This window comes from Chanos chanos, chromosome 6 (assembly GCF_902362185.1).
Source record: "Chanos chanos chromosome 6, fChaCha1.1, whole genome shotgun sequence".
NCBI lineage: Eukaryota > Metazoa > Chordata > Actinopteri > Gonorynchiformes > Chanidae > Chanos > Chanos chanos.
In genome coordinates, this window is record NC_044500.1 from 29973139 (window position 1) to 29990125 (window position 16987).

Below are 16987 nucleotides of genomic sequence, written 5' to 3' on the forward strand. Positions count from 1 at the left end.
CACACACTCATACACACACAAATGCACTTAGGCTCTTACACAGTCAGTGGCCTTAATCAGAGCAGCATGTACCCAAATCCCCATATTTTACAATCATATGCTGGAAGCGACATCATCAGAGGTGCTCTGGGCCACACATTTGGTAAATTTACTAATGCCACAGAAATCTATGATATAAATCTTGCATTGTCCAAGGGTGATGTCACGTAAAATAAATTCAGTATTTTCTAACAAAAAATGTTAACATTTATTGGAAGGCTTGATTAGTTTTCTTATGACTGTTGTCTTCGCAATGCCATTAATGCAGATCTCAGGGGACTTCCTTGCCATTTATGGTACATAAGAAGATTGGCAGTTAAACCTGTGCATCAGTGTCTCCTACATTCTGTATTATTAGACAAACTGTAACAGTATGCCACATGAAATTTAGCCAGCTGGCTGGCATTCTTGGCAACATCTCATTTGTGCACTGTAGCACTCACAAAAGTGATCTCTAGGATATCAAGGAAACTCACCAAAAATTGTCAGTCAACACAATCAGATCTCTCAAACTAATCTATCTTGTGAGTCAGTTCTGTGTTTGCCAGCCAGTGTGTTTTATTATCAACAAATGGCAAAAAGCTAGGTCAGTGGTTAGCGAAATAATCTCCTGATCTCGGTCTGAGCACTTGGTCAACACTTTTGTTGCCATCCAAGTCGCTGGTAAACAAAAGTGTAATTGGTAAGGTGGCCTGTCTGTCCTGAGAGATACTAGGCCAGCAATGTGGGTGGGGCAGAGTCCATGCCAATGGTGTGTCTACTTGCTCTGTGTCTCTTATTGCCGCTCTGTCTTTAGCTCCGAGTAGTGCCTAATTTTACATCCACTGGATTTGACCAAAGTCACTATGGCATCACGATGCTATAATTTTGCTGCTCGGTCAATAGTTTTCTTCCCGCGTGGGTAATTGAGAGTGTGGCTGCCGGGCTATTTTTTGTTTGCACAAAAATGGTTACACTACAAGACTCGTAACTTGGAAAGCACTTGTTATGTAATCATGACATGGATTTAACGATCAGATGACCAAGACAATGTGCAGACTCTAGCATCTTGGCCTGTTCAGTCTGATTCAGTTTGATTTTCTCTATAATAATGCTTTCTGTGTTCATCTATCTGATCAAGAAGTACTTTGTACCTTTATATTGAATAAATGAGCATGCCTGTATATCTCTTACTATTGTTATTCGTGGTGGTAATATTAGATTTTGTTCTAAAATGTATTTATTGAAATAAAAACCTATGTATTGAAATAATGTTTGATGTACCAGACTGTTGTTTTGTATAGTGTTCCACTGAACTTGGCTGTTTGGAATCTAGCTATGTGTAAAGTGGAGTTGTGCTATACCATGCTATACCATGGTTAGATTTGAACATAAGTTATGTACTTTTTGACACTGAGCCGTGGGTCTTTGATATTGAATTATCTGCATGAACAGTGGAGCAACACTGTCTGGCCATTTGTGCTCAGCAGAAATGTTGTCAAAATAAAAAAAGAATCAGGTAATCATGAGGCTCACAGATAACTAATAAAATGACACTGTATTTTTTCTAAATTTAAATTCATGTATACGCTACGCGGCCAGCTCATGTTATTCTTTATCATGTGTCCTCACAGGGCCCTGCCACATGTGTGGCCTTCTCCAGGACTGGTGACTATTTTGCGTCCGGTGGATCAGATGAACAGGTTACTCAGTTCAGCTCTTTGATTTTTAAAGTTGTTTTGGGACAAACCGGGCTGTAACATGATATGAAATCACTCTCATTAAAGCATAATATTCAGCTGTGTTTTTAAAAACACAATTAGAGTGTTTCCAAGTCCTGACATAACCTGTGAACTTTGAATACATGTACATTACATAGTGCTGAAACCTCAGAATTGAGTTTTGGTGGTGATGTGTATTTAATGTGTTTTTGAGTGTTTCCTAAACAATGATTATTTTGAGGATTAAGGGTACATTGTCAGAACAGTAGTTCCAGAAGACAGAAGAGAAAGAAAAGAAAAAGTACGGTAGCTAAACTATTAAAAAGAAAACCGATACCAAATACATGAATAGTTAATAATGAAGTGACTTTTTTACATTTACCCTAATTGTGTTGTAAATTTAGAAAAAATCCAGATAAATGTGCTTTAGTCCTTAATAAAGTCAGTTAATGATGAGTGTTAGTCTGAGGTCAGGTGATGACCGTGCTGATACTGTACAGGTGATGGTGTGGAGAACTAACTTCGACGCTGCGGATTATGGAGAAGTGCTGAAGTTACAACAGAGGGCCTCAGGTGTGGAGGGGGACGTTCCCTCCGCTAACGCAGGCTCTAAGGCCTCCCTCCACGGCTCCACACGCCACCTCCAGTCCCAGGTACTCCACCGACCTTCTACCACAGACACAAACCCCTGGCCATTTCACGTCAAGATCAATGGCATTTAAAACCGTTCTCCGACGTCCTGCTGTATGTTGTGAGGTATTGAGTTTTACTTCCTGTAACGTTCAGGATTAAGTCAGACTATGATTGCATCAGTTCCGTTCATTTCATGTGTTCACTGAGACAAATTTTTAAAATACATGGTTTGAGAATGTTGAACTGTTGGCACAATTTAGAAAGTTTAGCAAAAGTTAGGGACAGAGAATTCATTGTTCTTTATGTTGTCCTTGTATGGCCACATAGATAAGCAAGTTTTCACCAGGGGCCCATTGTTTTTGTAGCCAGTTCCTTTTGTCCAGCTTTTTAGCTGCTGTTAGCCGTTTGTGTTGAAACCCATCCGCTGCCACTTTCACTACGTGCCTGACCATGTGTTCTCATTAGGAAAACGCTAAATATGTATGACATCTATTCAAGTGCATTTTTTTTTTTTTTAAATTCAGTTCTCTTAAATGATGTCCTCCCAATAGAGAGAAGTGCAGTAGTTTGTGCCTTTAGCACAAGCGTGTGCTGACGTAGAAACATGATTTCCTGCCTGCGCCACCCTCAGACCTACCCAGACATGTCGGCATGGCTCTGAGTACGGTACTGCCATCTGATAAGGCCACTGTTTTCTTGCCTCATCACGCTATCATCGTCCTGTGGAGGCCAAAGGCAAATCCTAGCATAATGGCAGTATGCCTTGCTCTCACAGACTCAGTTTGCCTGGAACAAAAGAGCCCCAGACTTCTCCTTTTCACGGCTGCCTATCAGGGCCAGCGTAGCACGGAAGAGCCGAGAAAGAACACTGCTCCAGCTGAATGGAAAAGGGAGGGAAAGGCCTGAGTGTGTAGATTACTATCATGGCTGGATGGAACGTGTGTGTGTGTGTGTGTATGTGTGTGTGTGTGTGTGTGACATGCTTGTTCCACACATTCTTGACCTTCTCTTGCTGTCCCATTTGTTTTGGCTTCTTGCTCTGAGTTTGCTTCCATTTTTAAAAATTTTTGACCTCTGCACTTGAAGTAATAGTGCTCTGAATTCCTTAGCATCTTGCCAGATGTTTGAGATACAGTTTCAGATTCGTTGTCAAGAGAGAATAAGCGTCAGTCGTGCTAATAATTATCACTTTCTTAATCTTATGGTCCTGGTTTATTATTGATATAATACATACTTCATATGTCATTAAAGAGACTTTGGCATTTTTCATTTAATCATTGTAATTGTGGCTAATCAGTCCATAATGATAAGCATTCTTAAAGCCTCATGTAGCCTCTCTCTGTCTGTGTGTATCAGACTGTGTATGTTAGCTCTCTAATACCCAGTCTCTGTGGATTATATGTATTTAATGTGTGGTAGCCTGATCTGTTTTGTGTGTGTCCCTGATCTAAAGAGAGGCAAGCATATGCAGGAGGACTCTCCTGATCTGTCGTCTTGGACATGAAGACACATGGGGACATGACAAACAAGCTGAGCGAGGCTACAGACCATGTGACCCTCTCCAAGCTGCGTTTCGAGAAGGGGTGCCATCTGGCTGACAAAAAAAAAATGTTGTGTAACCGCTAATTTATTCCAGATCTCCCGCGCCACTTGGGCTGATATTTAACGTAATCTGGAATGGCTCGTCTCTCTCGGTTCAGGCCAAAGTCAGCTGTACCTGTACCTCACGCTGAAAGGGATCACAAAAGCCCAAGGGCTTAGCAGCCTGCTTCCATTTGCACTGGTTCTCTGTGATATATCGACAAGACCCACACAATTTGTTTCTGCCCTCAGTAGATTAAGATTTATTAATGCATGTTGGTCCGGTCGCACAGTTTATACGTATAAATCTTAATGTTGTGAGAGCTCCAAAAACATTGAGACAATCTGGTGACAGAGGCACACTGATATATTTATTGACATAAGGATGGGTATGCAATTTTGTGTAATATAGTTCAACGTTGCTGCTTTTACCCAGTGTGAATGAGAAGTGAAGTAAAGCTAAGAGTGAGGGGAGCACTCGGAGGTACTCAGACCCATGTGACTCTCTGCACAGCCAACCAGTGTTTTATTCATGATCCTGCAGATGTCCCTGTAGACAGCACAGCCTCGCTAGTGCACTCTTGCCCTTTGTGATAAGGCAATAGATGTCGGTGTAGGTGTAAGTGCCCAAGTAACCTTCTGCTTCGACACAGAACTTGTAGGGATAAAGACTACCCAAGGCAAGAAGTTGAAAGCATTCACTACAGATGAGACAAATGGTGCCAAGTAAAACCATTAAGCCTAAATATATAGCTTTAGCATCCAATTGATTTCTTAACCTATCACTGCCTACACGGTGTTCCTTCAGTGTGAGACAGAAGACGCACGACCAGTGAAGAAAATTGATCGCCTTTGTATCACAGTGGGAAGCAAATCCTCTGCTTCAGAGCTTTTTTAGAGCAGATGGATCCCCAGAAGGCGGTGGCCTGAAGGTGTGCCCTAGAAGGGCGACCCGCGGCCCTGTGGAAGTGCCCGTGCCTAACGAGCTGGCGGGTGAAGCTGGCCACCATCTGTGGGAGACAGGCTGTGTCTATTAGGGTGGCAGCCGCTGATGTAATGAGCACACTGGTTGTGGAATGTTCTCCACAGACACCTCAGCGCTCTGAAACCATGTTCTGACCATACTGCCAAGTAAACCAGACAGAAGCGTCTGCCAAAAAAAAAAAAAACCATGCTCTGACTGGTATTCCTGCCATCCTCAAAGACACGACACCTTGCGCCATTTTGAATACCCTTTACACTTTTTAATCACCGATACAGGCATCCCTTTTAGCTTCATCTAACTCGGGACAAAAGAAAAACAGATGAAAAAAAACAAGCTTCAAAGGCTTTGTCTTTGTGCTGTTTGCACTTTTGGCTCGGCATTGAAAACATATGATGTTTCAGTTTGAGCGGAGAAGCGATAGTGGAACACACCATTAGTGGCGGTTAAATATTAAAGGCCGCGTCAGATGTCAGTGTCGTGGAGAGGACGGCGGGAAGCAGCAGTCGCCAGAGTAGCAGAGCGATGCGAGAGCCGCGAGTGTTGGGTTTCAAGCTCTTTTACTGCAGCAGTGTTACTTACATCAACAAGGGCAAAGCCAACGCTCCCTCTAGCCGCGCCGTAGCCTCTGTGAGCCGGTGAACGCGCCATGACCCCCTCTTCACCTGATTCTATTGTTTCACGGATCAATGACAGAGAGCTTTTAAGTGAGGCCTTTTACTAGCTCCTGTAAAAGGAAACCACTTCACTCTTTCTTGTGGTCACATCCACCTTGGGAACAGAGGACACAGCTACAGAAAGAGAAAAGAAAAAAAAATCTAAGGCCTAATTATGTTACTGCTGTGATAATTAAGAGGTCAAGAAACTAGCGATGATGGATTCGTTTTAACACTTTGGTGCTTTTAGTTTTTGGAGAAAATAGAAACAGACTGTAAGTGCTTACAGATTAGCTCTAATGCACATGGGTATTTCATGCCTGCAAAGCATGTAGAAATAAGATTTTTTTTTATTAGCAAGTTTTCCATCCTTGGGTGACTCAAAGAAAAAAAAAAAAATCTAAGTTTATATGATTTCAAAAATGACAGCCGAGATTTCCCAGAAGCAAAGATGAATATTGTTTATTGCATTTTCCCCATCTTTTTTTCTCCACTGAATACAAATATCTGACAGGGGAGTTCAGGGCTCTTGAGGACACTGTACTGTATAATGCCTCGCTCACTCTTCTCTTTTCTTTTTTTCTTTTTTTTTAAAGACTTGCCTTAAGCTTTTTCTGTGGAACAGTGTCAGATTGTGTGTTCGATAAATGTCAGTCTGACTCTTTAATGGTGCTATAGTCCAGAGAAAGGCTTTTGCCACATAATGGCCTTTATTAGACTCATTATATTTGTCAGGTGTAATTAGACGAAAAAGAGGACAACAGCCATGTCATAAGAAAATGGAGTTACATCTTTGCATCCTGAGAATGTTAAGTAATAACTTGTTGGGCCTCTCTGCCCTTTTATCTCTTCTTATGAAACATCCAGTCTCAGAAGGCAGTACTCTCAAGCCTATGTCTTGTGCATTAGAATCTGGAGCGACCGAGGAGCGACCGAGGTGCTGTGTTTAGGTGAAGCACACATGTGCTTTCAATTTGAATTCATTGTATCTGTCTGTATAAGGTATGCACCCAGTCTGTCCTCGGCCATGCTCATGTCAGGAGTCTTGAAGCGGAATACGGAATTTAAGCATGATTTATTCTGGGGATTTGGGTGTTGTGTGTAATAACTGTAAATATTCAGAAGAGCAGGAAAATGGGATCCAGAATTGCTACGAACATTGCTATTTCATTGGCAACTCTTCAGACATTATAGTAACAAATATGTGTATGTGTGGGGGAAAAAAAGTGTGTGTGTGTGTGTGTGTGTGTGTGTGTGTGTGTACACAGAACACACACACACATATACATGCACACATGTATCAGAGTTTCCGCTAGAATGTTTTTTTGCCGATCTGGTGACTTATGTGTATTCAAATACAGTCATGCGCTGCATAGCAACATTTTGGTCAGTGACGGACCACATATACGACAGTGGTCCCATAAGATTCTAATGGAGCTTAAAAATTCCTATCACCTAGTGACATCTTCGCTGTCGTAACGTCGTAGCGCAATGCATTACTTGCGTGTTTGTGGCGATGCTGGTTTAAACAAAGCTACTGCGCTGCCAGTCGTATAAAAGTATAGCACATACAATTATGTACAGTACATAATACTTGATAATGATAATAAACAACTATGTTACTGGTTTATGTATTTACTATACTGTACTTTTTATTGTTATTTTAGAGTGTACTGTTTAATGAACAGTGATGATTAAGCAAAGCAAACAGTAATGATTTCGCAAACCTCAGTATCAGCCACTAAAATGTAGGCTATTATGCAACATCTGTAACCTGTAACACCTGTAGTCTGTTTAAAAAAAAAAAGGCTAGGCCTACATGGCATCAAATGTAGCCTAGAGGCTACCAGGTAACATTTTATTTTCTCCTTTTTTTCATTGTGGCAAAGTCCTCTGCTGCCAACTTGTCTAATGTGTCTTTGCAACTTGCAATGCGTTAATAGGCTGTTTTGCTATCAAAACACAAATGTCCTGTTTAGGGGTTACCTTCGTTATAGCTATATATAGCCTACGTTATAGCTATATATCAGTGTTTCCTGAAATATACTTGTGGGATATATATATATATATATATATGTGTGTGTGTGTGTGTGTGTGTATGTGTACATTTATTATATTTTTATATTTCACAGATCCAACACCCTCAACCGAATCACGGTCTTTCTGATATACAGTATAACAGCACTCCCTCTCTTGTGATATTGCTTACATATATGGTCATATAGGTAGTAATAAGATAGAAAATTAGTGGATAAACTTAATTTTTTTTTGGCTGTCTTGGAAGATAAGCAATGTTACTCCATCAGTCTGCTGTTTGGTGAAATAGTAGCTGTTTTCGTTGTGGTTCAGTTTGGCACATCTGTTCTTAAATTGGTAAATACATTACATGTTTAGTTACCTGACAGGACTAAATCATTCATGTATCTCCAGATGTTCTGGTCTCGTGTAACCCACGGAAAACTCTCCTTAGGCCCAGCTGAGAGCATTGAGTGATGGCTTTTGTTAAGAGACGAAAAAAACAGTGGGATACTGTAGGTGGCAATGGGTCTTGCCTGTTTTGGTGGTTGCTGTATGGCCTTGTATGGTCCAGTAGCTCACTGCTCTGACCTAAAGTGGGAGGTGGGATCTGTCTCGTACCTGAGCTGTCCAATGGTAAAACTCAGAATGCCATTTCCACAGAGATCAGCTAAATTTAGGATTGACTGCTCAGCATGTGCACTTCTTATACCACACAGAACCACAAATAACAATGCAGTTAACAACTTGTAGCTCCCAGTTAACTTGTACAATGCCTCAGTCCTTTAAGTATCTAGTGGCATACTAACTGGAAACTGGAAGCATTTGTTGTTAGATTTGGATTTATGGCCTCTTTCTGTGCTTTAATGGGTTCATTTTACAAGTGAAAAGTTCTGTGGGTTCATGCTGGCTTCAGGTTGAACAGAAGTTAATTAATGTGTCTGTGTTGTTGGTTATGCTTTATGGATTGTGTGTTTTCATACATGGTAAGAAACGCCTCAGATCTCACAAATTTGAGGAACCCAGGCAAAGAGAAAGCTCTTGATTGCTGATTTCCGTCTAGAAACGTGAACTTTATGTATCCTTTTATCACTGTTTTATTTAGTGTACCACATTTATTATGAATGTGAGGCCTTTTATCTCAGTCAGTTGTAAAAGGCAATGAAGCAACCAGGAAATAAAAATTATACATTAGTCCTTTTTTTTTTTTTGTTCCCCGGAGTTGGAATTAATATGGTCCTTTGAATTTTTGTGTTTGTTGCTTAAAGTATTGCATGTATAATATCTTTTAAAATGATAAAGATTTCCTTCTCAGCAGAAATGGAGAAGATGTGTGTTAATTAACTAAGGCCGGAGGGGGGAAAAGCAGAGTCACAGAGGAGAAACCCAAATCTGAGAGGTGGACCATCTCGCGCTGCACAGTTACGCTGTGGCGTCTGGAAAATTCTAAAGATGTTCTGTTTTTGCTCTTTCTTATCTTTGGAGCTCGGAGCTTGATTTTACAACATGGTTTCTATCTTCTCTGGTCTTATAAATCAGCCTGACAGACCTACCATGCCACCCAGCCCCTGATGTTTCACATTTCTGTTTGGTAAGAACACACTGCAGGATTTTACTTAGTATACAAGCACTTAAAATAGACAGTCTTTGGTGTTTTTCGTGGTTGTTCACTGTTACCTAATCTCTGTGGTTTCATAAAGTAAGCGTGGCATATTTAATGAAATTAATTTGATGGATAAATGCTGTAAGTGATGATATTTTTGGACAACAGCGGATTATTTACGTTGTGAAAGAAGCTCCCGTATTTTCGTGAGGTTATGAGGCTGCCAAGATTAGAAGGCAATTTAATCCGGGCCGATCTCACTCGCGTGACGGCAACTTGATCTAGCACTGGCTCGCTCTTTGATGCGCCAAAACCCGCCCCTGTTCAACTGGATTTGCCTCTGCAGCTGGCAGTCTCACAGCACAGCATCCACTCATGCCATGGAATGAAGGAGCTTTTGAATGAAGATAGCCATCTAAGGACTTGGGGTTGGTGGTTTTGGGGGTGGGGAGGGGGGGTGGGGGGATGTGTTTAGAGAGTGAGATTGGGTATGCTGGCAATGGTGTGGCGCCCAGAGCTGACGGCAGATAAACCCCCCACCACCAACTCCCCCCACCTTCCTTGTAATCCCCTCTGCTCCACATCTGTGCCCCCCCCTGCCCCCCCACACACACACCCCCACTCACGTGCACAGCCAGACGAGTAACACAGCAGGCTTCTCAGTGCAGTGCACTACTGGGTGGGGGTTGGGAAAAGACTTCAGTAATCGGCATCCCAACCTACACTACAACAACACTGCTTGCTATCAGACCAGGATCAAATGTCCTATCGCTGTATATTTGAATCATTTCACTGCTACTAATGAACTAACTGTAAATATATTAATGTTCTACATCTGTTTGCACATCAAGCTCTCTGTGACCTCGTATTCATCTTTCCCATCTGTGCTACTAAACCATGAAAAATTTTATGAATGCCAAGAAACATTTTCATCTTAAAAAAAAAGTAGGACATGTGGCATAAGTTCACTGAACATAAAAAACTTGAGTGGGACAATGTAGTTCAAGTACTGAACCATTGTAGTCATAGTGCAGAGCTCGCACGTTAAATGAATCATGAATATGAAGCTGCCTATCCTGAACAGGGAGTCTATTAGCCGTGTAGGAAGGTAAGGGCATGCGGCAGAGAGAAGTGGAGAAGCAGTAAAGAGAAGGAAAACACAACACGCCAGTGGAGCACATCAGGACAAGTGAGATCTTGTTATAGCCGTTAATGGACATCTGTTTTGCTTTGTCACACTTCACTCAGAAAAGAAGAACGTGGAAGAGAATATTTAGGCCACTGACTAACAAAATTGATTTTTGTGTGGGCCAGGGGGAGGGGGGCTTGAGTGAACTGTTTCATCGTAAGTGTATAAAAGGTTTTCCTATAGGTCGTTAAGAAGGATACAGAGGATAAATCTGGAAGTTACTGTATGCAAATTGGATTTAAATAAAGTGAATGTATGAAGGGGGAAAAAAAGGTAGTGTACGTGGGATGATGACATATTTAAGCGATGAGTAATGTCTGCAAATGTAAACACAGAGATACAGTATATCATTTAAATGAGGCGCTATGTGTCTAAGTGGTGAGAATGTTGAGTGTGAGAAATGCCATATGTGTGGTGTTACAAATAAAGGCATATTATAGATCTGATGGAAATTTTCAGAGAGAAATATTCAGATATGGTGTATGTAAAAGATAAATATTGTGTTTGTGTATTGTGACCCTTTTTTATTTTTAAACCTCTACCTCACAAAAATATGGAAAGTAAGTGATGTGTCTTCAGCACCCTTTGTAATCAACTTGGTTCATATTTTTTGGCGAGGCTGGTTGGACCTTTTCCATGCTTGCTGTTCTTTGTGGCCCAATCTCAGCACATGAGCTAGTGCAGGCATTGATAAGAGAGTGCTGAGAGAAACAAGGTTACAAGCCTACACATCAAAGGCCAAAGACCCGTGACACGCAGTCGCAAGACTGGAATGAGAGCTCTGTTCTCTTTCCCCCAGCCTCGATGAGCTATGAGACAGAACACACACACAGTGACACACGTACTCATACACACTCTCATGGAGCGAGAGAAGAATTCTCACTATATCTCATGTCTTTTAATGCATGCTGTGAGTGTATACAGTGTCTAAATGTTTTCATTCACTTGTTGTTCGTGTTTGAGCTCTTCTCTCAACAACTCAGTGCTTGTTTGAGACGAGCTGTTTCTGAGTCATTCCCATAAGATAACTTTGAGTTGTCCTGCAGAACAGTGAATCTGTTTGAAACTGTTCTCAGACTGAAGCAGATGTGTCGCCCTGTAGTTAGTTCCTTTGTTTTCACCCTTTCTCAATACTAGTTTCAGAGCAGAGATTGTTTTTGTTTGTTTGTCTGTTTGTTTGTCTGTTTGTTTGTCTGTTTGTTTGTTTGTTTGTTTGTTTTGGGGGGGTTTGGGTGAAGATTTTTGTTGCTTTTAAGTGTTTGTTTTATTCATTACATTAAGTATACACCTTCATATATTCATTTGTTTGTGTGACTTGTTATAGAGGACAATGCAAAATGTATTTTTTTTATAGTCTGCTCATTAATGGAAGCCAGGCATCGTGTAGACATAATTGACGTATTTGGTTGCATCATATGCTCTGAGCCATATGGCAATAAAATGTGAAAATTGCCTGAAACCGCACACATTTGAAAACTGACAATTGTTTTTCAAAGTTCAAGCTTTGAAATATAGACTAGTTCATTATTATTATTCACATATGCCTGCCATATTTGAAGCTCTGCATTACTTTCCATTGTCACACTGACTGTGATTTTAGCTTGTATGGTGAAGGTTGAGTAAACATGATATGGCTGTTACCACCATGTTACTGTAGTCCTTGGCTATCCATTGTCTGGATTTGTCTGTGGCAATTTTCTCTGCGTGTGCCTTTCCTACATAAATTGGCAAAACTTTCTCCTCTGTATATAGGAGTCCATACAAGCTCCTTTGCTGTGTGTGTTTGTAGCAAGGCTTGATGAATGGTTTTGTATGCAGGAAGCAGCTATTGATGGTTCTGTCAGACCAGTGCAATTCAGAGTTTCGTTGGGGCCCCAGGAAATTTTCCACTGTTGGTTTTTCCAGTCCAGGTAATTCATCAGGAGGGTGTTAAAGGGTGTGTGTGTGTGTGTGTGCGTTAGTGTGTGAATGTGTGTCCCTGTGCCAGTCTGTGTGTGTCTCCGTGTGTGTTTGTATTTGAGCAGCTGTTTGACTGCTGAGCTGCAAATACGTCCTCCACTCAACGAGAGTTAATCCTGTCTTGTTGAAGCTTGTTGGCTCAGCACATGCTAACCACTTTCATAAGTTTCTGTATTCACTTCAAGTCTCTGCCTCCTTTCACATTCATCCCAAGTCCGCTGTCCACCAGTAACATGGCACTCTAGGTCCATTACAGCACAGCCTTGCTGTAGAACATGCTCTCACAAATTGTCACCCCAACCAACTGCCTCCATTCCTCCTCAACATAGGCTAAAAATTTCACGCCTTCAGTCAGCATGTTTTTGTACCTTCTTTTAATTAAGGACAGTTAACAATTCAAGAAGTATTTAAAGGACTTGCTCTGCCAAAAGTTTCTTTTTTTTTTTTCCTGAACCACTCAACCGATTGGCATAGTGTGTAATCATGGCAAGACATGAACGCACGTTTCACATTTTTATTTGTCAGGAAACCCCACTAACAGAAAAAAAGCGTGTTTATCAGCAAACCCCGCTGAACGCGGCAGGTCCAAAAGAAAACTGGTTGGATACGGTCAGCAGCTTTTATGCATTTATCATTTTGAGTTACTGCTGGGTGATCCCAGTGATTGATCACAGCGTTATTGACTTTGTAATGCAATGCTTTGCCAACACTATGCCTTTATTCCCGCCATAAGAAAATCTCATTGTAACTGTACGCTTTTGAGCTTTAGCCCACAAGCCGACTAACCTGATTAAATATAGCTGAGGAGCATGTTGGTTCAGCCATGGTTTATGTTAGGGGTATACCTCTCTGTAAGTCAATATTTGAACTGGCAAACTCACTTCCATTTACCAGGTGCTGCAAAAATGCACCTTGTGGCGTCTTCTCCTCGCACCATTGCTGGGGGACCAATAGAAATCCAAACAGAGTTTACTCAGACCTGACAAATGACTAAACGTTTTCACCTTTTCTTTGGATGTGAAGAGATGGATCCTGATGGTTAAGACTGTCCTCCCCTTGGCGCTGTAATAAATACTTCTTTAAAAAAAAAAAAAAAGGCAGCAGGACTTAGTCATCAACATAGAATAAATTTTTAATTTTGTGATTGAAGGTTTCCAGTTGGTCCCCAGGCTTTGGATTTGTAACCTTGGCAAGGTGATTTTCCACACAGAGCCTAGCTCATGCTAGCATCCAACAGCTGGGCTAGTTGTGTTGGCAGTGCTAGTTTTATGTTCCCTTTGAGCCAGACTGGAAAGAAAAGCAGTTTATAGTACATCTCTGACAAGACCCATTGCTGGGGAAAAAAAAAAAATCAACTAAAAAAGAATACTTTTATAGGCCATCGATAGTTCAGTTACACATGTAATCACATCATGGTTTGACTTCTAGCAAACATAACACAAAAATTAAAGGAAGGCAAGATGCTATTGATTACTGCACACATGGAATGCCAGAATTGCAAGATATACTTACTGAAGCATTTTGATGATGACTTACGATTTCTTTATCCCAGAACCTTCTCCAACAGTTTATAATTTCCAGATTCATGTGTAAATTTTTTTGAGTAAGAGATGAAAGTGTTTTTTTGGGGTTTTTTTTAGTATTTGTTGTCAATGCGCTATGACGTTATTCAAACTAAATTCTGCTGTAAAAACCAAGGAGCGGCACACACGCTCTCTGTGCTAATCTTTCTCACTCAGTACCTAAATATACTCCTTGGTATGGAGGGATTCATCTTAAAGGACTTCTCTGTTTACCATACAAAGACCCTATTTGTTTTCAGTAAAGCCAGCTTTACCTCACAAGCATCACATTAGCGGCGTTCTACAGCGGCCCTGTTTGCCTGGAAATCAGCAGCCTCGCACAGCAAATATTTACCTACCTTGGACCAGGGAAGAGGTACTCAAATGGCACCTGCTAGCCAGATGTTTCCAGGAGGTGCTTTATGGCAAGACAGCTGCCCTGCTGACTACCTACTCCATTGACTGTTTATTTTTCCCCCATCTCGTCTCTGAGTTCAAGACATTACACATGCCCCTTGACTCTCTCTCTCTTTTTCTCTCTCTGTTTCTATGAAGTTTGACAGTCACACATATGTGGCCACGTGTAACCTGCACTTCCTGTTGTAGCACAAGTCATGTCATGTTTGTTTCTGTGGCTTACGCAATTTATTCATTTGGCAAATGTATCCATTTTGAATCCATCCTTTTTTTTTTTTTTTGAATGTTTCCATTAAAACAAATCACCTTGGACATTTCTCTCCACAGGCGTCAGAGGCTGCTGAGCTGACTGACGGCCATGGCTCTCGGCTGGGGAGGAGGAGGCGGAGTAGCCCAGGTCGGAGCTCTCAGACATCCAGAGGTCCCAGTGTCTCCCTTTTATGCCCCCAGCAGCAGCAGCAGCAGCAGCAGCAGCAAGCATCTCCAGATGGAGAGGTGCCCACTGCCCTGGCAAACACCCTGGAGCACATCGTGAGTCAGCTTGACGTGCTCACGCAGGTAAACACAGTACATGTATTTCTTACTGTGTGTCTCTCTCTTTCTCTCTCTCTCTCTCTCTCTCACACACACACACACACACAGATACAAGAGAGACTGAATTAGCATGCACAATTCAGATGTTGACCCTTTCCCAGCCTGTATATTAACAGCCCCATCAGACTTGCTGTACCAAAAGACATAAATACTATCAAATGCCAACAACCAGCACTTTACTTTTAGTACCGAAGCTAGGCTTACATAAACGCTATAACAACGTGCACACACTTGGCCAAGGAAAACTCTTTGACAAGACATTCATACCACTCCACTTTCTGTACCCATATTTAAATTGTTCGACTTTTCCTGTTGTAAGTCAGTTTTCTTCAGTAAATCTTTAAATTCACAGAGAGACAAATCTTGGATGAGAAAGTCTGTACCCTCACCTTTTTTTTTTTTTTGGTGAACTTTTTGTCCTACCCTCCTAAATCCTGAAGAGACTTTTACCCTAACCCTCACCCCAAACTCTAACTATAACTCCAAGCCTAACCTTTGGAAAGCCCTTCGCCCTAAACAAAGTGCAGCTCTTGTAATCTTTATTTCTTCGACCCGTGCACTTTTAAAGTCTTAAGGCTAATCCCAGGTCTGCGTTTGTGACTGGAGTCTTCGGCCACACCATGTTTCCATTAGTGTTTGTCTTTTCCCCTCTCTGATGACTGTCCTGGGCAGCTGTGCTGTGCTTTGAGGCCCTGATAAGCTTGCCACTGAATTATTCATCGCTCACTCTTTTCCAGTGGACCACAGGGACCTCAGCAGGGAATCGGCGCATCTAAACTTTATTCCCATTGACAACAGCACCGTTTGCTTTGTGCCACTGATCTCTGACGCTCCTGTGTGTGAGATGTCATGGAACAGCAGGAGTCGGCTTTAAGCGGTGAATCTGCGCGCCCTTGTTTCCTGTTCTCATTCAGCTCTGACTCTAACCCTTCATGTAAGATGACCTGTCACCTCTGTGTCAGGAGAAAATGTCATAGTTTGTTCCCTGACTCCCAATAATAACAGACAGCGTTATGTTATACCGTTTTGTGCTTTGATGTTGGTAATTAAACAAGGTGGGTAAGATATGTCTAAAATAATATAACATATCCATCTCTATTATTTCTGTGATTCTCCACTTCTTACTCAATGCCACAGATGCAGCCGTCGCAAAATCAAGCGACTCTAAAATATTTGATCGAACATTACACTGGCTTATTCTGCCTTTTTTCAGTTAACACTTTCATTTTCATTTCGGTGGTGAGATGTCATAGTTTCATGTTTTGGTATTTTACATTTGATTGAATGGGGCTCTCATTTTGTCAGGCTCGTAGCGTTCCTTTTCAGTAGAAAGACAAAGTAGCCTTTACTTTCCCACAGTGCCAAGCTCTGTGTATATGGCTCTGGTTACACAAGTGAGAGCACTAGACTCCGTTTCGATTCATGCAAGGCACACTCTCTGTAGTGCTGATAACGCAGACGAACATCGTCGATAAAGCATTTTGTGGGGGCACAAAGTAGGTCATGCCATCACGTCAAATCCGGTATTCCACGCTTCTCTCAATCTGTCTTCCTCTTTTGCCTCTATTCTTCCCAGACACACTCACTCTCTGATGTTTAGGTTCATTTGAAAAGGCACTGATGTCAGGCTTGCTCTGACTGTAAGAGTAATTTTGTGCCAGCCTCGTCTTAACAGTGGAGGTTATAGTGAAGTTATGGTGCTCATACACTTCCACTTGATGTGCTTTGACCCTCTCTCTCCTTGTTGCTTTAGGGGCAGAATCTCGTGGTCGGTTTGTCTTCTGTGCCCAGACAAAAGTGGCAGTCTGTTTTTTCTTTACTATGTCTCAGGTTAGATTCATGAGTCTCCAGTTTGTCCCACAGTGTAAATGAGGGGTGCTGTTTTCCTTGCTCCAAACAGTGCTCTCTCTCTCTCTTTCTCTCTCTCTCTTTCTCTCTCTCCTTCCCCTGTAACTCTCTCTCACAGCTGTAAGCAACATTGCCCACCAAGTTTTGTATCATTTTGACAAACTACCCACCATTCAACACTCTCATTATTTTAGCTTAATTAGTTCAT

The 16987-nt window shown here is 41.6% G+C and overlaps 1 protein-coding gene across 1 annotated transcript in view; it reads left to right on the forward strand.

Moving 5' to 3' along the window:
* poc1a (POC1 centriolar protein A) overlaps positions 1–16987 on the forward strand; it is a 47538-nt gene that overhangs the window by 14114 nt on the left and 16437 nt on the right. The window contains exons 8-10 of the mRNA XM_030778252.1: positions 1653–1721; positions 2240–2392; positions 14665–14895. Of these exons, the coding sequence (XP_030634112.1) occupies positions 1653–1721; positions 2240–2392; positions 14665–14895 (453 nt within the window). The remainder of the gene's footprint in view (positions 1–1652; positions 1722–2239; positions 2393–14664; positions 14896–16987) is intronic.